The 24,399-nt window shown below is 51.6% G+C and overlaps 1 protein-coding gene across 3 annotated transcripts in view; it reads right to left on the bottom strand.

Moving 5' to 3' along the window:
- Atp2c2 (ATPase secretory pathway Ca2+ transporting 2) overlaps window positions 1-15,775 on the bottom strand; it is a 56,833-nt gene extending 41,058 nt beyond the window's left edge. For all 3 annotated transcript variants that reach the window (XM_075977442.1, XM_075977443.1, XM_075977444.1), the window contains exon 1: window positions 15,587-15,775. In XM_075977442.1, coding sequence (XP_075833557.1) covers window positions 15,587-15,679 — 93 coding nt within the window. In that variant the 5' untranslated portion in view covers window positions 15,680-15,775. The remainder of the gene's footprint in view (window positions 1-15,586) is intronic.
- Between the last annotated feature and the right edge of the window lie 8,624 nt (window positions 15,776-24,399).

Here is a 24,399-nt window from a genome sequence, read left to right as displayed (position 1 = left end):
AGTGTTCTTCCCAGAATTCCAACACTGGAACATGATAGCATCTCTTCTTTCTCAAGCCACCACCAGGAACTGGGAAGGAGGAAGGGAGAGGTGCTAACTACTTCCTTTAGCTGAGGTGGAGTCCAAGTTCCTCTTCCCTTCCCACCCACGCAGCACCACTCCAAGTGCAAGTTAGCACCAGTGGCCCATTTGTCCACAGGAACCGTCAAACACATCCACCTCCTGGGATTCTGCTGCTGGTCTCAAAAACCAGAGCACGGCAGTGAGGACACGGCTCCTCGCCAGGCTTCCCCGGATATCTTCACACCAATCACGAGCCCACTGCAGACTCACTTGACAGAGAAATAGGCACCATTGGACTGTGCGGCTCTAGTCCTGCTGGCCCCACTCAGTCCTCACTCTTGTTCCCTCTGCGTGGCCCTGGTGTGAGTACACCGGGACCTCTCACTCTGGCTGTACTGCACTCACTTTCCAAATACAGTGTCCTGTGACACTGAAACATCACACACACACACACACACACACGCACGCACGCACGCACACACAGTCTTCTCTATCTTTTCTCTCCCTGGCTTGAAGACACTCAAATCCTGGCTGCTTTCAGGACATGCCCATCTCTCTTGGTCTGGCTGTGGTGACTGACACCCCCTTGACCACCCCCTGCAGTCTTTACTGCCACAGCCTCATTTTCTCTGAGGTTTAACCTCTGTGGATTTTCTAGAATAGAATCCCACACCAGAGGGCCTCCCCCGCCTCCTTGCCTCCTCTGTGACCCCGGAGTACTGTTTGCCTGCAGCAAACAGCCTGTTGCTCCCTTGTGGGGGCCCTGAGGCAACAGTCCAGGACATGAGACTTCTCAAGAAAAAGCTTCCCCAGCTTTTCTTGGGCTTAGGCTGGAACTGAGCCCAAGAGAGACCAACAAAAGGCAAATGTGATCTCCCGTGGAAGACACAGGCTCTACAGTCAGCCTGGAGCTCAGGGCAGAGGGAACCTCTGGGAAGCAGGACTCAGCCTCCCTCAGCCCCATCCTGGCCTCCCTGCCTCCCTGACTATCCAGTTCATCCTATTTATGTCTCTGAGGTCCCAGGATCTCTATCCTGTTCTGGGACTGATATCATGTGCATTCCCCAACATACTTGCTAAAATGGACCCCTGCTTCTGTTTCTTTCTCTGAGGAGTAGGGGTTGTCACAGCAAGGCCTTACAGGACTGCAATAGGCTATTGGAGAAAAGGAGAAGGCAGGCCCATGTGCAGTTCCTGGCACCAAGAAACCCCAAACCCAGGTAGTGAGGGGACAGCAGGGTTGCTCTCAGAAACTAGGGTCCTGAAGGCAGTGCCAGGCTTAACATGCAAGAGTGCAGAGGCCCCGCCACCCCCAACAACCCAGGTGAGCAGTCAGGAATTTGTCTGCAGACAGAGGAATCAGTCAAACCAGGTATGGGGGCATGCATCTACAATCCCAGCACTTGGGTGGCTGAGGCAGGAGGATTGCTGAGAATTTAAGGCCAGTGTGGGCTACATAGTAAGATCCCATTTTCAAAATAAAATAACAGTATGGTACCTGAATCTGTGATGGAAATGGAGGGGTCACAAGCTGAGGACAGCATGTGGCCTCCCAGAGCTGGGAAATGGTCCCCCTGTACCCCGTCCCCCTAGAATCTGCACAAGGAGCTGCTCTGGTCAGGCTGCCTTTTACCTGAGAGACCCAGGTTGGCCTCTGTTTTCCAATCACCAGGGAACACATGCGCATGGCTTGCAGTGATGGAAGTGAGTGTGTTAGGTTAAAGCAACAGTGGTACCCTGGTGTTGTCGTGGCCTGCTTGCTGAGCTCCAGACTCCAGCCCCTTTCCTGGACCCAGACACATGGGCCTGTTGGCCCACAAAGAGGCCTCACACACTCCTCCACTGACCTCATGGGAGAGGGGCTGTCAGAATCCAAGTCACACAGGAGTGCCAGTACCGCGCATGCAGAGCAGAAGATGCTCTAACATGCTGCAGAAAGGAAGAAAGATGAGAATAGCCCCAGAAAGGGAAGGGGCGAGGGGCCATGATAGCTGCATGCATGGCCAGGAGACAGTCAGAAGGCACAGGAACAGACAGGGAGTGACGTTCACAATGCAGGGTGCCCCTTACGGTGGCACCACCCTCATCCCCATAGACGCCAACACCTAGGCTGTGGCTTCTGCATGGGGCACAAGTCTGCCCTAACAATGCTTTCTTGGCTCGCTCCTTTATTCCCTGGCTTCCTCCTGAATGCAGAGAACCCTGCCTGCTGCCTGGGAGACCACAGTTCCCATGCTAGGCCAAGAAATTATGCAAGCATCTTCACTTAGATCAACAAGTAAGAACACAGGACAAAGATGAAGCCATCCAAGTGCAAGAGGAAGCGAAGGGCTGCCTTTTCTTAGGATTGCAGAGTGAGAAAGGACTTTCTAAGTACAAGATAAAACTAAGATAAGATATAGACGGCTCAAGTCCCAGGTAGAAAGGGGACTGGGCTGTGTAGCACCCAGTACGAGCACTGTAGTAGATCCAGAGATAAACCTTCCGCAGAACAGCAAGACAAAGAGTTTACCAAAACAACGTGAGTCTCTGGCCTGTGAAAGAGGAAAATGGCCACCCATTTGTGTGTGAGAGAAAACTGGAAAAGGATATAGACAAAGAACTCAAGCCTATGATAAAGCCAAGGGCATTCACACACTGGTACTGGTGTCGGGGGGAGGTCTCCTCTTGCAGCTGTGGGGCATCAACCAGGAAAGTCCCCACTGCAAAGCACGTGGCCTCATTCAAGTTGGATATGCTCTGCTCACTTCCTGTTCAGATGCCTGTTCTACAGAAGGGTCCTCTCAGAGCCACACCTCACAGTACTGCTCAAATAGTTGTGTGTTAGTGTCAACCCACAGACCCGCTAATGGGCTGGCTGATGAACCATGACACCATACATAATGTGTGTCCCGAAGCTCCCCTGAAAGGAGACCCAGTGACTTTCCTGGGCTCCCTGAAGGGAAATGTTAACTGTATATTGAAGTATACCCACCATAGTCATGCGTGTAAATCATGTGGAGACTCACATGTGTGTATGTATGCCCAAAGGAGCACCACATAGAGCAAGGACGGAACTTATAGCTCCCAGAATCTTCCTGCCCCGGGCCCTCTCTCAGACACCGCCTTCTAGAAGGATTACACATACTGACTGCTTTGCACATGGAATTGCTCTTCCTGTCTCCGAAGTGGCACACCCAGGGACCCCGTCCTCCTGTTAGCTTGGCGAGAGAAGCTACGACGGCACGGATGGCAGGTCTCTCCGTTGCTGCGTGAAACCCTGGACATTTCATTCTGACACCATATAGCAACCTGGCATCACGATTTGTTAGCGGGTCGCAGGGACTGGAATGTAGGCTGTGTCCAGTTTGGGCTGTTAAGTCATACAAGGCATTGGTAGGTCCCAGGGCCGGCATTTAAATATAAACCCCCCAAATAGTGGTCCCATTAACAAGAGATAGAGAAGGAAAACTGGAGGTGTGGGACACTGTGCATAAGGTGGCTCATGTAAAACGTGGACGAAAAGAAGATGGAAGATACACTTATGGCAGAACCCAGCAGACAGCAGGGAACCGTGTGGTTTTGGGTTTGGAAACCTGGTAACTGAAAGCAGGGACAATGGGAAGCAGTTTTATGCTTTTGTGAGTGAGTCTTTTTTTTTTTTTTTTTGATTTTCGAGACAGGGTTTCTCTGTAGCTTTGGAGCCTGTCCAGGCTAACCTTGAACTCACAGAGATCTGCCTGCCTCTGCCTCCCAAGTGCTGGAATTAAAAGCGTGTCTCTTGAACTCCAAGTGAGAGTTACTGATTCGAAGGGGAAGCTAGTCCTAGCTGGCTTGGGGACAGAGATGGAGAGAGGGACAGTGGCTTCCCCAGGAAGAAATGCTGAGCAGCCGTAAGACCTGGCTCACTAGAGAGAGGGCTCATGAGGAAAAGCCTCCATTTTCCTCCAGCAGGCCCAGAGGACATCTACAGTGGATGTCCTCAGGTCCTACACACCTGAGAGGCGGTGGCTTAGAACAGTCTAAGTGCAGAAGAGAGGAGGAGGCAGATATTACAAGTGCTTTTCCGTATTAAGTGGAAAGTTTTCTCAATGCAAAAATCCAGGCTGCTGTGGATATAGATGGGCCAGCCACTTGCTCAGAATTCAAATTCTTGTTCCCTACTTGTTTATTGGCACCAGCTCCCATGGTATAATAGTTAATGCTTTGGACTCTGAATCCAGCGATCGGAGTTCGTGTCCCGGTGAAACCTGTTCTTCGAGGAAGAAACCTGACCAGTCAGTCATCCTCATCCAATCAGACCATGAAACTCAACATAAACGGGTTATCCATGCATGCTTCAGCATTTCCGGGGGCACGTTTCACCTCCCTTCACCTGCCTATTGGGCTTTCCACAGTAAAGCCTATAACTTTCTCAAATCTTGGTGTGTTGTCCTGTGATATCAACTCCACAAGAACATTCAGCCGTGATTGCTGAGAGAACAGCTTCAGCTGCAGCCTTGGGTCACAAGGGGCAACGAGCTCTTTCCCAGGCTGCAATGCTGTCTAGAGTATTAATGTGCATGTATTTGCATGTGTGCATGTGCTCATGTGTGTGAGAGAGTGTGAGTATGTATGTAAGTGTGCAGGAATGTGTCTGCATGCGTGTATACACATGTGTCTAAGGCCTAAAGGAGTAGCCAGCTCTCAGCAAGACACACCATGACTCACCCACTCTTTGTGTCATTCACGAGGAACAGCATAGTCAGGGACCAGAGGAGACGGCTGGGCTGAGTGGCAACCAACACATAGGTGACAAGACTGCTCACTCACAGGGAGTTTGATGACTCAGAAATAGCCTAATAATCACCAGTAACTGGTGTTCGCAGCGAGGTACTCAGGGAGCAGGCGTGGGCTGTTAGGGATTTATTGGACTGGATGTACAAGTGTGTATGTGTTCAGACACAAACTACATAGAGACTGGCAGTCTATGGATGGACATACCCCTCCTCCCACTAGCAACAGCAAACCTAGGTTTTGTTTCTCAACACAGTGGCCCAAGCAAAATTCATATCCAGGAGCAGGGAGCCGGGAGCCAGGAGAGATGGTAGAGATTAGTGTAGAATTTCTTCCTAGCTCAGCAGCCTTACCTGATTCTGGGGTAGGCTAGCAGGGCTCGGAGGCCTTACGAAGGGTCTCTCACAAGTCAGATCTGGGCATCCAGAGCAAGCTGAAATGAACGCTGATGATGACAGACGTGAACAGAACCAAATAGGAATGCATGAGTCCACATGGGCGTGAATAACATAAAGGCTAGGGAGAAGAGGAAGCTTTCCCTAGCGTGGGCAGCGAGGAAGTGGCTGGAGAGTGGGATCAGGAAATCGCTCAGTGATGCTTTTAGTCTGTCGAGCATTGCCCAGGCAGGCAGAATCAAGAAAGTGGCACACTAGTCTCATCTGAGGATAGGAGCTGCCACCACCAGTGACGGGACAGACAGCCTTACAAGGACACTGGGGACACGACTCAGTTGGTAAAGCGCTGGCTGTACAACCATGAGGATCTGAGTTCAGTGCCCCCAGCACCCATGTAAAAGCCAGGCACGGCAGTGCCTATTTGCAATCCCAGGGCTGGGGAAGCAGAGGCAGGCGAGCTAGCGGAACTAGCAAGCTCTGAACTCCATGAGAAACGGAAAAAGTGAAGAACAGAGGGAAACACCCCACATCAGGCTCCGCACACATGTAAGCACACACGCAAACCAAACGCCCCCTTGGGCTTCTCAACACCGTGCACAGTGTGGGACTCAGCACTGTCCTCCGTGAGGTCCCTCAGGAGAATGGAGCCAATGTCTACCTGAGGAAACACCAGACCAACTCAAATAGGGGAAACATTCCATAGAGTGATAAGCTTGGAATCTTTAAGAATTTCAGGAGCTTCTAAGACCAGGAAAACCCGAGGCAGTATTCCATATACAAGGGACAAGGAACACGTAACTCCAGGAGGTTCCAGACCCGGGTGAGTCCATGCATCACATGAATGTGCCTGTGGCTGAGTGGTGGCCTGCCAGGGCTTTGCTGTGATTAGGAATGTCTGTCTTCAAGTGTTTAGGGGCAGCGCATCACCATGTAACTTGTGCCCAAATAGGGATGGCAAGGGAGAAGGTAATGGTATTTATTTACTATAAGGTCCTGATGAAGGATATTCGGCATCTGTATGGTCTGCTGACAGTCCCCTTTGTAGCTACCAACCCAGCTTACATCCACTGAGCACATCTGGCCCCACACAGCTGCCAATTCTGCCTGCCCTGGCTGCCAAGTCTAACCAAAAGGCTAGGCTAGCTGGTGATGTGCAGGGACCGCTTTGTTGAAGGGGCAAAGGGTATCCCAGGATCAAAAAACTTCACCTAAGGACACAGTAGGCGGGTTTTGTGTGAGGACTGAGCCTACCTTTCTGTTGGTAAGTGGACCCTCCTGTTCTCTTCCCTGCCTCTCAGACAGAACCAGACATTCATCTCACCCATTCACTCTGGGTTCAGTTGTGCAAGGTGGGTTTCCTTAGAACCTGCTGGGGCCTGTGCAACAGGAAGTTGCAGGGCCTGAGCCTAGCCCGGGATGATAGGAAAGCGGCTCCAGGAAGTACCACTCCCATGTTCCTGGAAGCAGAGTCACACCTCTGGTTTCAGCTACAGGTTCTGCCGGCCCGTCTTGAGGCCACTTCTGTGGGCCTCATTCCACGTGGCTAGCCTGATTCCTCTAACCATGGGAAAAATCTTCCCGACTCTTCCTGCTATGCCAACGACCTCCCCGTCGGCAGTATCTGACCCCGAAGCTCGGTGATGCTAGGTCTCTAGCCCCATATCCCTGGCTGTAGCAGCTTGGGCTGCTGGGATCTCTTGACCAGGAGGGCACAGGAAGGCTCACTGGATGACTCACTTGACAGCTAGTCCAAGTGCCAAGGCTGTTTGCATACAGCGTTTGAAAGAGTCTGTTTCAATAGCCCAAGAGTTTAGCCAGCAGCCTCCGACTTCCCTAGCAGGCTGTCTTACTCTAGACAAGCGCCTAACATTTTAGAACCTTAAATTGCTAGGATTTTCTCTAAGGGTTCCAAACAGGGAAAGGAAAACCAGCTAGGTGGGGGCAATGTGTGCCTAGCTACTAATACTGCAGGGCTCAAGGGAGGCAGGGGAGCCCAGGGCAGAGGAACTAGGATGGCTCTCAGCCGGTGGAGAAAAGATACAGCCAGAGCTCTGTAATAACACTGCCTAAGAGGAACCAGGGAGCAGGGGGCTTTCAACCAAGTTCTATGTCCAGAAACCACATTTAAAAACAAAACAAAATAAGAAGTCGAGCAGGGCTGGGGGAGAGGTGGGTTGGAGGCAGAGACAGGCAGATGGCTCTCTGTCCAGTCAGCCTAGCCTACTTGGCAATTTTCATGCCAATGGGAGAGAAAAATGGTGTCTGAGGAACGAACTCAGGGCTGCAGCCTGACAGCCACCCAGGTGCCTGCACCTGCACGCACTGCCCTCGGGGGGGCGCCCTCAACACTTCGCTCCTTATTCAATAGTTAATCATCATTTAATGATTTAAATATTGAATCCTATATTTAATCACCCTCAGGAGGCGCCTCTGATGTCCATAGTTTATCCCATTGTTCAGAGGGCAGGTTCAGGCCTGGGGACAGGAAGACATTACACAAGTTCTCACAGGGCCATGTGTAGCGGTGGAGACTCCAGGAAAGTAGCCTGGGTCAGAGGATTTTGTGATGTATCCCATGACCTTCAGGGCAGCTCAGGAAAGGACCAGAGTGCCCCTGCACATCACAGCCTGACTGCCACACAGCGACAAACCAGCAATGCCTGGGAGAAAAATGGGGCCAAAATGTGTGGTGGGGTGAGGTGTGGCACTGTGCCCATGGAGATTTGCTGTGCGTTCATGAAGGGGACAAAAGTTACAGGTGTGCAAAGGGAAGGACATGAGGACAGATGTAGACAGGGAGAAAGTAGTAGGAAAGAGAAGAGAGCAGAGTCATATTCAGGCCCGGGGGTGGGAGTGGGGGGCACCGAGGCAATAATTAATAACAGTGGACATGGGCAGAGAAGTCAGGACACACTGAAATTTCACTACGTTGACACTTGGGGCACGGACTGGGGACAGCTCTGAGAAGTCTTCAGAAGCTAGAGGAAGAGTAACATGGAGGGGACCAGCCCACAGGGCTTCCTGGGGAGCATGCACATCCCACATCAAGGAAGGGGAAGACTGGCTTAATTTCCCAGGCTCCATGGTCTGCACGGTGTGACCCAGGAATGTCAGTCAAATGCTAATCTCAGTTCTTGGCACCCCACCCCTTCCTCCAGGAAGTGTCTGTGTGGCAGCCCAAGTACCAGGCTTTGTCTGTCTCTCCCTGGTGGGGCCTCTCTCAAGGTACTCTACAGCAGGACAGGCATTGTGCTGACCCAGAGAGGGAGAAGCCCCAGAGAGGGAGGATCACAGGGCAGTAATGTATAACCAATGAGAAGCTGCTGATTCGGTGAATGGGTCTCACGGTTCAGGGAGCACCAGAGCCACCACGGCCAACTAGAGCCCAGACCGCCAGAGTTGCCATAGGTGCCCGTGACTGAGGTCTGGAGCAGGCCAAAGACTGTACTCTCACAATCTCCCAGGGCTGCTTGCAGTCAGTGCAGACTCTTGGTCATTCCATTTACTCTCTGTGGATGCTGGGGGAACGCCTATGCCGGCTCTGCTTATGCTGTCTAAAAGCTATGAGGAGCTAGGAAAGGGGCAAAGGGAGAACCCAGAAGCCTGGGAGGGAACCTGACTCTCCTTGACTCTTATGATAAGTGTCTCCTCACACAGTAGGACACAGGGACATGCCAGAGGAGGCGCATCCGCCTCCTTCGCTGTACATCAGGAAGGGGAGGACCCGCCCCGTGCTACAGTTGGAGATTCGGGTCGGGGTGGCCTTGGACCAGGATTCTGTCCCCCAACACCCACGAGACTCCCACATTTGCTCTGTCTAGAAGCAAAGACTTACACATTCTGGGGAACACATGAACGGTCTTGTGGGTGATGCACAGGCTAACCAGGCCACATACTCATGGCTGTCCAAGAGAGGTCAGGTACAACACTAACCTTAGCTCTGGAAGTTTGCAGAATCACAAGCCGTGGGCATGTCTTCCCTGTCTACACTTGATTGTGCTTTGCTGGGCTCCCTTCCCTCCAGTGGGTCAGCAGAAGGTTCTGGAAGAGCCTTTGCAGTAGCACAGTTTCTGCCTAGATATGCGGACAGATGGGGGCTTAAGCTAAGTTCACGTACTCAGCAACCTCCATGGAAGGCAGTGCATTTTCTCGTGATGGCTGCGGCTCCTGGAAGGACAGTGACTTCAGTAGAGTTTTCCATTGGGGACTTAGAGCTCGGTGCTGCATCCCCTCCCTGGCCACTACCTCCCCAGCCTTGGGATATGGCTTCTCTACAGGCAGGGCTTTAAAAGAGGTGACTGAGATGAAGCAAGCTCACTAAAGGTGGTTCGTCAGGTTGGAGTTCTTAGGAGCTTGGGACATAAGATAAGGGTACAGAGGATGGTGAACAAGGCAAAGGAAATGATGCTCTCCGGCTCAGGAGGAGCCAGCCGCTAGCGCCTCCATCCCAGGCCTCCAGTGTGAGCCACAGTGAGCTCCAAAGAAATAGTACCTCCTCCGAGAGAGGGGTGGCCCACCCTAGGGCATCCACACCCATGAGCAACACTGTTAACCCCTACCTTAGCTGGGTACTATAGATAGGAAGCAGGCAGGAAACCAGAGAAAGACCCCAACCCTCTAGCTGTGGAGGCCACAGTGGCCACAAAGCCCCACTGGACGGGGCCACGCCTCCTGCTCTCACTCCCAGTGTTTCACGGATCAAAGACCCTACAATGGCATGGGTGGGTGGGATGGCTCAGTGAGTGAAGGTTGTCAAGTCTGATGACCTGACTTGAGACCTGTATGGTCGAATGAGAGAACTGATTCCTACAAGGTGTCCTGTGACCTCCACATGCATGAAATAATTTATAAATGTAATTAAAAACAGTACAGGAGCTGCCCAGTGCAGCCTGAGGCAGCACAGAACACTACTGTGCTTCAGCATTATTCTTCCCCTTCCGCTTATCACACACCACTACTGTGCTTCCGTGTTAATCTTCCCCTTCCTCTCAGCACAGGCCACTACTGTGCTCCCGTGTTAATCTTCCCCTTCTCCAGTGAGAACCCAAGGCTCATCCTACTTTATGACTTCCTGGGTGTGAGAGTACAGGTGCACAGAGATCCAGATCTTAGGGGATGGGAGAAGACATGGTTCCTGGAGGTTACTGCTCTGTGCCAGCCATCTTGATTTATCTTTAAGTTTGCACCACACAGAAGTCTAAGGGGGCAAAGATCTGTGCTCAGCTTGGGGCTGGGTGGCTCTGCTCGTGCAGGGTTCGACTTCCCGTCGCCTACCATTCCCGTGACTGTGACTACCCTCCCTCTGGGGTCTCTGCACATGCCACGTAGGTGAGATACTAGGAAGCAGTCAGAACCTATGACAAGGCCACTGAGATGGCTGAGGGGGTCAAGGCACCTGTCACTAATCTGATGACCAGAGTTCAATCCCCCAGGTCCCATGTGGTGAAAGGAAAGAATCAGTTCCCCAAAGTTCCTATATGTGTCATGGCATGCATGGCCTTTGCCCACTAACCCCCTTTTTAAAGAAACTGAGGCTGGTGAGATGCCTCTGTGGGTAAAGACCTCTGTGCTGCAAGCTTGGGACCCTTATAAAGATGGAACCAGCTCCGCAAAATTGTCCTCTGACCTCTATGTCTGTGCTGTGCCCATAGCCACAGTAACCAATAAAATAATCTTGTAAAAGCCCTGACAATGGAAGGCAGGAAAACACTCTCCTCTGTGCATAGGGATCCTGCACTTTTCTTTCATACCCAGTTCCAGGAATCAGGCAGCCAGTTCTGCTCTGGTACCAAACGTAACTACCTTGAGCCGAGCCCCTTTCCTGAGCCACTCACTCCCCACAGTCCTTCTGGTATTGACCCAAAGTCATCTCTGTCAGGAATCACTGGGAGTAGGGAACCCCAAGAATAGCAGCCTGCATCCCCCAAACCATCCTCTTCCCACTGGCACCCCATGCGACAGACTGGGGGCCAGATAGCGCCCCCACTGACAGTCACCTCATCCAGTTACTGCAACCCTTAGCCCTTGACCCTGCCAGGGTCACTGACCAAGGCCCAGTTCATCCCAGTTAGGAGGTCCCTGGATGTACTTTCTGCCGGCTCTCATTTTGATTGGCCATTGTCAGGGTAAGAGGAGCTCTTAAACACTTAAGTCTTCTGTAAGCCAGGCTGCTCTGAGCATGAGACAGACAAGGTCCTACCCTGGTGGAGGGTAGGAACAGACTACACCCATCATCTGGGGGATGGCCTTGTTTACACTGAGAGTGCTCAGGACCCCCAACCTCCAGCTTTACAGCCCCCCCCCCAGACACACACCCAACACTTCACTCTTATAGATCCTGGCTTCATAGCTCAGAGTCTTGGCTTCTTTATGCTTCAGGACAAGACTTGTGGCATTAGGACTAGACAAATTCCATGGTGTCATCTTTGTATTGATTCTCCAGGGCCTTCAGGTTTCCTGAGAACTTACTAGTTTGAATCTGTTCCAGCGATTGTCCTGATAAGCACAGACCTGGTGGCACCAGTGACAACAGTCTCAACACACCCCCTTAACAGGAGAATGGGGACACCACCTATCTCAGCTGGGGACTCTCAAGTGTAAACTATGAAGGCGAGGGGGGCAGCCAGCTGCAAGCAGGTGCTTGGCGTGAATCGTGTCTTTGTGCACAGTTCCCTGCCTGCCACCAGCAAGGAGCCCTGGAGTGAGTTATAAAGCACAGCAGGCCGCAAAGAAGAGACACCATCTCTACAATCCAGATGTTCCTCATCTGCAAGCAACCAAGCCGGTTCTGCAGCGGTTGGTCACAGCCTCCTTGCCGCCAGGTGTCATGGGCTTAAGACAGCTCACCTTAAACTAGCCAGCTTCTGCATATCTATATCCCATTCTGCACACACATTCTTGGCACGAGCGTGCTCAAAAACTCCAGACTCTGAGCCCAGAAACAATAGCATCAGAGGAAGTGTCACAAAACTAGGAAATTCCCGAGCAGGTTCGTGTGTGTGTGTGTGTGTGTGTGTGTGTGTGTGTATGTGTGTGTGTGTATGTGTGTACACCCTTTTTACTTTGAGCCATTTCAACTAAAGAAATCAGCCTCTGTTTTCTGCTCTCAGGGGCAGGACAGGGTCTCATGTAGCCCAGGCTTTCCTTGAATTGTCTATGAAGCCAGGGATGACTCTGAATGTAGATCCTCCTATTTCCACCTCTGGAATGCCAGGGTGATAGGTTCGCACTACATCTGGCTGGAGATCTTCCTTCTACAGTGGGAGGGCAGCCTGTGAGCTGCATGTAGGTCCGGGAATTGAACCTGGGTCCCTTGGAAGCGCGACCAGTGCTCTTAACTGAGAAACCATCTCTCCAGCCTGCGTGTCAGGTCTTAAACATGAAAATCTGTGTTTGTCTGTTTTGCTGACTCTCTAGAGCCTGACATTTTTATGAATATGTGCACAACTACCAAGTCCTGACTTAAAAATCATTCAAAAGTCTCCACTGCTACAAACAGAAAGGCCAGATTCTTTCAGACAAGACTCCTGGGGGTCACCTGTGCAGCCTGACCTTCTCCTCATGCTGGGAACGCTGCCCAGCTCACTCATCTTTCCACTCCTGTTAATCTCAGACATGGCTCCCTCCCAGCTCCCACACTCAACAGTGAAGGTCAACTCTGCCCTGCTTCCGCCCACCACAACGGGTGCTTAAGGGTGGAGAGCGTTTGTGCATTTTCCTCAGCCCTGGCCAGCACACAGCAGGTGCTGGAGTCTGGGTTGAATGACGAGGTGCCCACTGCACGTACCCATTTACTGGCACCCAGGCCTGGATCTGGAGAACCCAGAAGGGTGACAAGGTCAGTAGCCAGGATGGTAGGACGAGTGGGAGTCACACCCACCTCAGGAGCAGCCTCGAGGGCAGAGATGGCACCTGGCCTTCCCAGAAACAGGAATTTCTAGTCAAATGTTCGCCTACTGAGCAGGACATCAGAGAGAAGCTTTGTCGAGCATCAAAACCAAGAATCTTTCAAACACTGTGGTCAGGTGGTCACCCTGGAGACACAGCAAGAAACGAGCTAGCTTCCCAGTTAGGGCGCTGAGCTTCAATTCTGCCTCCACACCTGTAACTGGACAAGGTCCCCATTGCCATCTCAGCCTCTTGTCCCCTTCCAGTCTCTTTGACTTTCTTCTTCAGCACATCTGAGTAAAAAAGACCAGCAATTAAACATCTCTTCCACTCTCTGATCTGCCAGTCTCCTCGGTTCCCTTTTGTGAATTTGTGAACACCTTGACCCTCAGCACTGGTCAAGATGTCCAGTCAATATTCAACAAGAACCAAACGGCGCCCGCCTGGCACACTGGCCCTCTTTTGCTCCAAAATTGCCACTAAGTTCATCTGGAGGCCAAAGACCTGGGAGGGGACCCAGCCGGTTCTCAGGACTGATTCCTCTCACGGCTGTGTGTGCTGGGAAGCTCACCAGCACCTGGGACACAACACACACCAAGTCAGGACAATCGCAGAAATAACACCAAAGCAGACAAAACTTCCTTTCCAAAGCATCTTGGCCGGGGACAGAGTTCCAAGCCAGGAAGAAAGCAGTGTCTCCTCTGGCCTTCTTCCCTTACCTCATTCCCAGGGACTGGTTTTAGTGTGCTGTTTTGTTCCTTGGGGTACTGAGGATGGAAGTCAGGGCCTTACGCATGGACCCACCACTGTGTTCCACTGTCCCAAGATTCTGACTAGGCACCCTTATTGCATGCACACCCTGTGTTTGTAAGATCAGCTTTGGAGACAGCACACCTGCAACAGGTGGCCTTTGCTGAGAGCTGTCAGTATTGCTGACCTCCCCGTAAGTCACCACGTGCCCAGGCTCCCTCACCACCATTGTGCTGTGGAGAACACGACCAGGTGAGGAACACACCTGCAGACAGGTCGCCTTTGAGCAACTTAGGGGAACGAAGTCCACCTGTCTCAGAGCATCTCCATGCAGGTTACGCCAAACCCACACCTGCGTACTCTCAAACTCCCCGATGACAGCCAGCTACGCATCAGGCGTACTCAGGGATACCCAGCCGTGTGCAAAACATCAAAAGATAGAAAAAAAAAACAGAAAAGGACGGAAGGAAGCAAAGCCATCTGTGTCAACAAACTCACGCCAAACCCCTTGTTAACAACGCATTATAAACATGTAAGGACACACTTGGCATTAGCAAAGGATTATGGTACACCGCTAACCCACAAGGCTGCAGACAAACATGGATGGGTTTGAATCCTGCCGTGCACAGCCCTAACAGCAGAATTCTTCCACTAACACTCACGCTGTAAATAAATGCATTAATATTTAAGAACCATGCCATGGAATATTCTGACTATGGCATTCTTTGGGAAGAAATAAAATCGAAATGTTGCCAAACATTTTCTGCCATACAAAACAAATTTAACCTGGAAACCCCTCCCCCCACACATAAATGACAAGACCAAATTGGGGGGGGGTTGTTACCCAGAGTCAAGCATGGGAGTTCTAGGTATGCCATGGGCTTCCAGACCTTACAAAGCCAGTGCAGGGGAGGGACCATGCTGGGGCCATCAACCCATGGCTGTATCCTAACTACTCCATCAGAGGCACAGAAACAACTTTTGTGGTTGTTGGTCCTGGGAAGAAATTCTCAGCCCTGCAGTCCTGAAGAGCTATCCTAGAGGGTCCCCTGGAGATTCAAAGTCACCATACAGCTCGGAAGGGCTTTTTTCTGGTTGGTTTGTTTTTGAAACAGGGTCTCTCTACATAGTCCTAGCTGTCCCATAACTCACTATGTAGACCAGGCTGGTCTCCAACTCACAGAGATGCACCTGCCCCTGCCTGCCAAATGCTGGGATTAAAGGCGTGTGCCTGGCTCAGAGTAGCTTTTAAAAACCACACGGATGTAGAGGGGGGAAAAAGCTGATAGCCCTACTGAGTTGTTTCAATTTTCACTATTAAACTTGGGCAAGATTTTGTGGGGCTATTTTTGGTCTCTACCCCAACCCCATCCTCCTTAATTTTAGCAGCTTTTAAAAGTCCATACAACTGCCTGTGTGTGCAGAGGCATTTAAATCCCCTAGAGTCAGAGAAACCTAAGTTAAGTCCCTGGCTAGGTGGCCTTGCCAGCTGCGTGCCCTTAAAGAGCACAGGTCTGTTTCTCATTACTGAATGGGCTAGCCTACCCAGGTGAGTTCTCTGCCTAGAGCTGGGTCGAGCTGATTCCTTCAAGCCAGCTTCTCACTCAGAGTCAAAGGAGGTAACGAGTGGAATCTCAGTGCCCAGTGACGCATGGGTCCCGCGGGTCAGATGCAGGATCCCAGGGGACACATGTGGAGTCTGATCCCATGCCTCATACCGGATAGCTCAGACTCACCAGGGTCTCTACCTCGTCCCTCTCCAGAGCCTTGTACCGGTGGTCCTGACCCAGGAAAGCCAGTTTCTGCAGAAACTTGAGGCGTCTCCCCATGGTGAACGTGTGCCCAGGCTGCTCCACGGCCCGGCGTGGGGCGGGTCGCAGTCCCTGCCCGCGTCCCTGGGGCCCAAGCGAGACCGCGGCTGCTGCACGCCCAGGCTTCCCGGGCGGCCAGGTTGCTCGGGAGCTGTCTACCTAGTCCCCAGGTTAGCTCCGCCCCTGGGCAGGGCTGCAGCAGAGCCGCCCTCTGCACAACTGGCCCGCCCCGAAGGCGCCAGGACCCTAAACTCTCAAACTCAACCTCAGGGGCTCTGGAAAGACCAGGAAGCAACTGTGTTGTCTTAGAGCTGTGGTTCTTGTCCAAACCTGCCAGAGCACAAGAGTCACCTGGAAGGGGGAAGGTCCTGAGCCAAAGTCTTACATGGGGGGTGGGTAACTCGGGGCTAGTTACCTGGCCTCTATGAGACACCTAGCTGCATCTGTAATTGAAATGGAGCAGAAGGCTGAGACCTTACCAACAGGACTCTTACCTATACTTACCTAGGTGTTCCCTTGGGAATAGGGAACCGGTGGAAGATCTTTTTTTAAAAGATCTTCAACTTTTATCTTGGAGAGCACACTTCTCCCTTGCAAATGGTGGGGGCGAGTGTTGTATGTTTCCTGAATCTTTGGTTATAGCCCTGCAAAATAGCCATCAGGACAGCACCCCCTCCCAGGAAAACCGGGGGTCCTGGAGGCAGTGTGATGGGGCATCCTGTAGGACTCAGCACAGAGTGTGCTTGCGCCAGCAGAATGCTGGGACTCCTTGTCGGGGAGAGGCAGGAGCACATGGGCCACGGAGCTGCTGTGGGTTGCCCCATGTGTGCTGAGGGAAGCCAGAAAGAAGGCTTGAGAGGGCACCAGAGGTCCCTAACTCCACAGAGCAGAGGTGGCCCTAGAGAAGGCTGGGCCATGCTCCATCGTGGGTTTACTTCTGACCACAAGCAGTCAATCAACTGACTGCCTTTGTTTCTGTGACTAAACTGTCGCCTTTGAGCAAATATTTGCCACCTGGCCTCACTGGCTCCCCCAAGTGTTGGCCACTCCAGTCCTGGTCAACCTGATGGGACACGTCAGTGGGCTTCAGTCACCCTCTGTCTTCCTCTCTCAACACCAAAGCGCCCCGGCTTGCTACCCATTCCCCTCCACAATGCCTGCTCCCATCGTGAGACCCCCCTTCCCCAGCATGAAACTTCATCCCCAGCCCCAGTTCCCAAAACAGAGGAACTACCGAACTCCCTCGACTTTGCAGTCCAGGCCACGCATGTCCAGACGTGTGTGAGCTGGGATGACTTTTCCCACCTCGCTGAACCTCAGTTCACTCTTCCTTGAAGGAGTGGCACTACCTACCCACCGGTACGAGCTGGGGTCCCAGAAGGAAACAGCACCCTCAAACTGAGTGATCTGAGAGCTGGAGTGAGAGACTGTCCCCAAAGATGTGGGCACAGGTAGGGGAAGTGGAAAGGACCTGAGGTAGCAGTAGGGAGAACTGGGTACAGGTGGGGCCTCCAGAGTGGGCACCTAGAGAGGACAGAGCCACTGTGTGAAACTGAGAGCTTTGGGGAAGAAAGTGGCTCAGGGTAGAAGCCAGCGATCATCGGTGCCTCCTCCTGGGCTGAGTCCCTAGGAGAAGGGTAAAAAGCTATTATGTGGCAACAGTAGAGAGGCTTCCAGAAAAATCACCAGGGTCTTTTGTGTTGCTGGGAGAGCTCGTGCAGTGTGAGACCTGTGCCACTTCCTAGCCCCATCCCACACGAGTTCTCTGGAGAGTCTGTGGTGTGTGTAGAAAACACTTGGGATCTTGGCTCCGTTATCTCCCGGGTCTTCTGCAGCTTGCCTCCAGTGGGAAGATGTTGTGGTGGGGTGGAGCCTCTCACCTTCCCAGGGGCATTGCTGATGGGACAAGGCAGACATGGGCATCTGCAGCCATGGGCTGGCCAACACCTCCCCTGCATGGCCCAGCTCCTGGATCCCATCCCCACAGCCCCACTCCCTCCAGATGTGTGGAGACTAGAATCTGTGGGCAGGAGTGAGGATGCACAGGAAGCGTGAGAGGGAAGACCGGGTGCTGGGTGTCATGGAACACCCCCAAAACGAAGCAGATCATGAAAAGATCGGCATGGTGACCGGAACTGGCTGGATGGGCACACTCAAGCGTTGGAGACTGAGGTGGCAGTTGGCATTGGAGTGAGAACGTAGAGTCCACTCACGCCTCTGCTAGGTTTGAACTTACTGAGCACTTATTCCCGTTGTGCAGGCCATGTTTTTTCTTCTTCTTTCTGTTTTTTTTTTTTTTGACAGGGTTTCTCCGTGTAGCTTTGGAGCCTGTCCTGGCACTCGCTCTGTAGACCAGGCTGGTCTCGAACTCACAGAGATCCACCTGCCTCTTCCTCCCAATTGCTGGGGTTAAAGGCATGCGCGACCACGCCCAGCTGCCTTGTATTTTCTTAGTCCATCTCTGTGGCATTGTGAGCCCCATGCACAGGGTGCTTTGGGTAAAGCTGACTCTTTGGGCTGGAACTTTCCGGCCCTGGGGTTTTCTCTCCTCCCACATCAGTGTGTCCGGCTGGTCTCTCTCCACCTCTCTCACGCCTCACGCCTGGCTTCGGAGGCAAATACTCCCCGTCTTTCATCTTTTACTTTCATCTGGAGTACGCAGGGCTCTTGAACAGATTTCCCCAGCTTGTTTGCTCTGTTTCCCTTCTCAGTCTTGTCACTTGGCATACCAGGGTCGCTCCTCCAGACTCCCAGAGATTTTATTCCTCCTTTGAGAAGTCTTGATTGTTTTATTTCTGTTTTCACCTTGGGAGGTGCTAGAACCCACGTTTTAAGGAATGTCCTCAGACATAACAACCAGCTGGGAGCCTCTGAGGCATGCAGGTTGGAGATGGCTCTGACAGCTGGGCCAGGGATGCGAGCCAAGGGCGGGGCCTGACCAGAAACATGTTGCCTTTCTTGAAATGTCTGTTCTGGACACCTTGAGCAACGAGTGAGGTCACGCCGGTCAACTCCCTTCACTCTCTCCCTGAAAGTGGAGGCCTTTCATTCTGCTCCCAAGAATGCATCTCTCTGAGCAGGCTTGACAGGCTCAAGGCACCTGAAATTTATGTGGTCATAAACTGCACTTCCGGGTTTGACGGTTGAAGGCGTTCTCTTCAGAACGGGTACGCTGCACACAGGTGTGTTTCATATTTCTAAGCTGTGGGAATGAGCTGGAAGTGGCCGCTCCTCATTCAAATACGCCCCTGCTTGTGTGTTAGTACCATGCACACACCAAGTAGCACAACCATGGAAGGACGTGTGGCACGCCTGGGATTCCAGCACTGGAGAGTTAGAGGCAGGAGGATTGCTGTGAGTTCAAGGCTAGGCTGAGCTATGTTCTGAGACCTTGTCTCCAAACAACAGTAACAATATACTGTACAGATGAAGAAAGTTAAGTCAATGGAGAAAAAAAATAATCCCATTGATTCAACCACATATTTGTATGTGTGTGTGTGTGTGTGAGAGAGAGAGAGAGAGACAGAGAGAGAGAGAGAGAGAGAGAGAGAGAATAGGTACATATGTGAGCATGTATGTGGAGGTCAGAGGTCAACCTTGTTTGTCTTCCTCAATCAGTCTCCACCTTGGTTTTTGAAACAAGGTCTCTCACTGACGTGGGCCTCCCCAAGGTGGCCGTTAAGCCACGGGAACTACTCCTCTGCCTTCCCAGCATGGTGTCTCATCACATCTTGAACTCTGCCCCTGTCTGCCTGTGCCTCCCGAGTGCTGGGATCAGAGGAGTTCACCGGCACTGCCCCGCCTAGTGTTTGGTTTTGTTTTTTTAATTCGGGTATAGGGTTTGAACTCAGGTCTTTGTGCTTGCGTGGGAAGCGCTGTACAGATGGAGCCATCTCCCAGCCCCCTTTACGATACTTCTACTTCTCCGGGTGGTGGGGAAAGAGCCACAAGTACTACAGTATGCTCTGACCCTGTCCCCTCCTAGTGGGTGACAGCTGCCGGGCTGCCGTGAATCTGTGTGGTGCAATACTAGGCAGCAAGGTTGCGGGCTGAATAACGGCTGGGTGAAGACGCGTCCAGCCCTCGTGTGTCATTTTTGTCACTCCTGTGACAAAACACCTAACAAAACCAACTCAAGGAAGGGTTTGCTAGTTTATTTTTTACCCACAGTTCCAAGAAATAGATCCGATCATGGGGAGCGGAATCATGGTGGCCGGAGAGAGAGGCAGCTGGTCACATTGTCCCCACAGTCAGAAAGCAGAGAGAGAAGGATGCTGGTGCTCGGTTGCTTTCTCCTTTGTAGGAAGCCCAGGAGCCCAAGACCCCAAACCACGGCTTGGTGCTGCCTATATTTGGGGGCGGTTCTTCCCACCCCAGTTAACCTAGCTAACCCCTCACAGACCTGTTCAAAGTTTTGTTCCATGGTGTTGCTAAATCCTCTCGTGTTAGCGATCACAGTTGAGAGTGGGCCTTTGTCGGGAATGAGGATCTTCATAGATGCACTTATCCTAAGTCTCTGGGGGCAAACTCAGCCTGGGCTGACTGGCATCCTTGTTGTGGGGTGTTCGCAAGAGAAGACTGCTTAGACATGGGTTTAAGCCGATAGAAAGTCTTTATTAGCCGATTGGGGACTACAAGGGGTGTTCGGGATTCCATTGTAGCAATGAATCTTCCTCAGGGTGAGCTGTTAAGCATGAAAACCGTGTTGGGTTGACATGTTTCAGTTAATGAGAACTGTTAGCCAGAGGGGGAACTACCGAAGCTACAAAGCAAGGTTAGGGGCTCAGAGGTTAAGAGCACTGCCTCCTCTTCTAAAGGTCCTGAGTTCAATTCCCAGCAACCACATGGTAGCTCACAACTATCTGTAATGAGATCTGGTGCCCTCTTCTGGCCTGAAGGCATGATTGCAGGTAGAATACTGTATACATAATAATAAAGAAAACATTTTAAAAAATTTATAAAAAGCAAGGTTAGTACATTTAGTTCCTGTGTTTGCCCTCAGCTGTGGTCATGTTCTCAGAATCATCTCCAGATCTGTCCTGCTCTGGCCACTTCTCCACAGCTGGGCGACATCAATGGTTTGGCAGGGTTTTCCTTCCAACAGGATGGATAAGCCCGAGCTGTGCATGGTGACATCAGGACCCAGAGAAGGTGCCCCAGGGACTCACTGGAGCCCAAGGGGTAAACACATAGCTCAGATGCCAGACTCCCTCACTCTCTTCCCACATCCACAGGCATCTCTGTTTGGTCACCAGGTCACAGCAATGGGTCATTTTCCCTGGGCTGGGGCAGGCCTAGGAACACTTCCTTCATCCTTCTTGGGAACCACTATAATTGTTGACACCTGACACATGAATACATCTGTTTAACAAAGGATTTGTTGTACAAGAAGAAGGCAGAGCTTGCCTAGGAGGACTTCAAGGAATCTTCTAGAAGGTAGAGATCTAGATGAAAATCTCTGAGATCTCTTTTCACACAACCATCGCAGACCATTGTCATGGTGTGGTGGGAGTTTGTGGTTCCATATAAACGGCTCCACTGGGCTGGAGAGATGGCCCAATGGGTCAAGTGCTTGCTGTCTAAGCAAGAGTGTGGATCCAAGTTCGGATTCCTAGAACCAAGGCAAAGTGTGACACCATAGCGTTTGTATGTGATCCCAGCACCCCTACGGCAAGACAGGACACAGAGACGGGGGACTCCTTAGAAGCTCCTGCCTTGGCCAGCTTGCTCTACACAGTGGTGAACAAGAGATCCTGTCTCAAACAAGGTCAGAGAGGACTGGCACCAAGGTTGTCGCTTGGCACACACTCGGGAGGTAGAGGCAGGCTGATCTCTGTGAGTTTGAGGCTAGCCTGGTCTACAGAGCAAGTCCCAGGACAGCCAGAGCTACACAGAGAAACCCTGTCTCAAAAAACCAAAAAGAAAAAAATGAAAGACACTTGTCATTGTTCCTGCCTAAAGACCCAGCCTGAATCTCAGTCCTGCGGTTGTGAGTGAGTATTTTTTTTTTGGGGGGGGGGGAGTCTTTCTATTCACCCCAGAGAGGGTAGTGACAGACTGAAGAGATTTTGCACACATCAAGCTTGGTGAGCTGGTGGGAATATCAGAATCACTCATGTTCTTCTTGGTGAGCTGGTGACTGTCCTGGGATTGTCTCCAGAAGTGTGGTTGCCTTGAAGGTAGCTACACCATCAACAGTTCCCGCCCCATCTATATCACCCAACATTGGCAATACACAGATGAGTCCCCATCCAGTTGGCCCTCTTCTCCTGCACACTCTAGTGTCTTCAGGAGAACTACACACAGCTGAGCCAGCAAGTGACTCTGGTCTCGGGGGAGGGTCTGATATCCCCCATCCCCATTCTACCAAGGGACTCAGGAGTCTGGGAGATCATCACAGCTGCTCTGAGCCTGAGCCAGCAAGAGCCACCTCACGGTGGAGACTCCGGTTCCAAAGGAAAAGTGTCCCGGATGGTCATTGGCTTATTTCTTCAAACAATGTAGCCATCGGGCATCAGGAAGAGGTTGCAGAACATTCCAGAAGGAAGGTGTTGCATCCCAACCAAATGTGGCTCGTGATCATGATATCATAGAAAATGTCTTCATCTTCTGTCATAGAAGGAGGGATGGATGGATGGGGGAGGGGACATCACAGTCCATTGTGGGCTCCTCAGTGGAGAGCCGTTCATGGGAGCTCATAAGCTCCAGGTTCCTCCATTAGTCTTTGGGGCTGTAATGTACGTTTTGTTGGTAAGTTGTGCACAATTGGAACCTGTGGAAAGCAGAGTCAAGGAGCAAGGAAGTCTTTGTCTCCTCCCAACCCTCCTGGTCAGTCTGGGCCCTTGGCTCTGCACAGCCCCTTTTCCAGCCGCTTGTGATCCTGGGCCGGTTGTACATAGCCTCAGGAGGTGCCGAAGTAAATAGAGACTGGAGGGTAACCTGAGAGGGAACTCCATCTGCGCAGCTAAGGGGAGACTATGGAGGGGTACTACTTACTGGCTTGTTCTTCATGCCTTGTTCAACCTGCTTTCTTTAGAGCCCAGGACCACCAGCCGAGGAGTAGCAATGTCCCCTAGAGGGCTGGGCCTTTCCCGTATAAATCATAAATCAAAAAAGTAGCCCATAGCTTTGTTTATAGGTCAGTTTGATGGGCGCATTTTCTCATTTAAGGTTCTTTTTCCCAGATAACTTAGTTTATGTCAAGTTGACCAAAAAACTAACCAGGATCATAAGTAAGAACAACAAACTCATTGATGGCCTTATTCTTTCAGCTGTGAAATACATACATACATACACACATATGTGTGTATACATATACATGTATATATGTATACAGATGCACAATACATATATATATATAAATATAGAAATAAATATTAAATAAACCAGTCTTTTTAAGATTTCATATAATCTTGAGGAGAGCCGGGCAGTGGTGGCACACGCCTTTAATCCCAGCACTCGGGAGGCAGAGGCAGGCGGATCTCTGTGAGTTCAAGGTCAGCCTGGTCTACAAGAGCTAGTTCTAGGACAGGAACCAAAAGCTATGGAGAAACCCTGTCTCGAAAATAAATAATAATAAAAAAAATCTTGAGGAGACTGGTTCATAATCTTAAAGGGTCAGGTTCAAATTCCAACAGTTAATATATGAAATATATTAGTAATAAACCCTGTTGATTTCACAGAAGGGACATTCTGACTTCTTGCTTGGAGCCTGGGTAACAGGAGCAGGAGGCTTCTGGTGGCGTTTAGTGGCAGCCGGTTGCTGATGACTTGCAGGTGGCGAACAGCTATTACGTGGCTCAGCTATGGCTAGTGAAAGGAGAGTCGGTCTTCCTGCTCCTCGCTTCTCCCCGTCTCCAGGACTGGCTAGGGCAGGACTCCCTCATCGAATGGGTAGGGTGTTGCCCATCTCCGGACTCCTGTTGAACCACTCCGAGTGTGACCCGGTGAGAAGCCGGAGTCTCCGTGAGCAGGAGAGACAGGTGTGGGATGGGTGTGGATTGGGGACGCGGCTGTGCCTGTCCCCAGCTATGACGCAGCAGGCACAGGTGGTATGGCCACCAAGGAGCTCCGTTGTTGCCCGTGACTGTGGCCTGCTGGACTTTCTCTCCTGGGTCTCGGAGTTCAGGGCAGGAGATTCCAAGCATGTAGATCCAAGGAGGTTCTGACAGTCTGACAGACTTCACAGAGTCTACCCCGTCAGCCTCTCCCAACTCAGAGGTTGTATTGCTTCAGTTTTGTTGCTTACAAACAAGATAAACCCACTGAGCAAGTCCAAACCAAAGTCAAGGAAACCAGACACTGAGGACCCTGGAGTCATGACTGCCATGTGGCATAGAAGCCAGTCCTGGAACATGGTCAAGAGCTCCCCACCTCCTCTCCCTGTCTCCTTCCCTGCCCCCAGATCTGTCTAGCCCACTCTCTTTTCTCCTAGCCTGGGGTTAAACCTTCCTCCTCCAGCATTCCACTGACTCCCATTGCAGTCATGGGGAGGTGCGGTTTCTATTGTCCTAAGGGCTGGACAGGCCTGAGAGGCTGCCCAAGGCCACTGGCTGAGGATCCGGCTCTTAAGACAGGTTCAGTCATGGGTTGTGTTTCTGCTGTCTTTAGCTACTTGGCTGGTGACTCCTAGGGATGGCAGCCCCAGAGACCAATACACAGAAATGTAGCTCAGACATTTCCCACCTCCAGGAAGCCCTCCCCAGCTCCTCCCCCAGAGCCCCGTGAATGGCTTTCTC

The sequence above is a fragment of the Microtus pennsylvanicus genome, chromosome 6 (genome assembly GCF_037038515.1).
Source record: "Microtus pennsylvanicus isolate mMicPen1 chromosome 6, mMicPen1.hap1, whole genome shotgun sequence".
Lineage (NCBI taxonomy): Eukaryota > Metazoa > Chordata > Mammalia > Rodentia > Cricetidae > Microtus > Microtus pennsylvanicus.
Note: the sequence above shows the minus strand (reverse complement) of the source record. Positions and strands in the feature narration are given on the sequence as shown.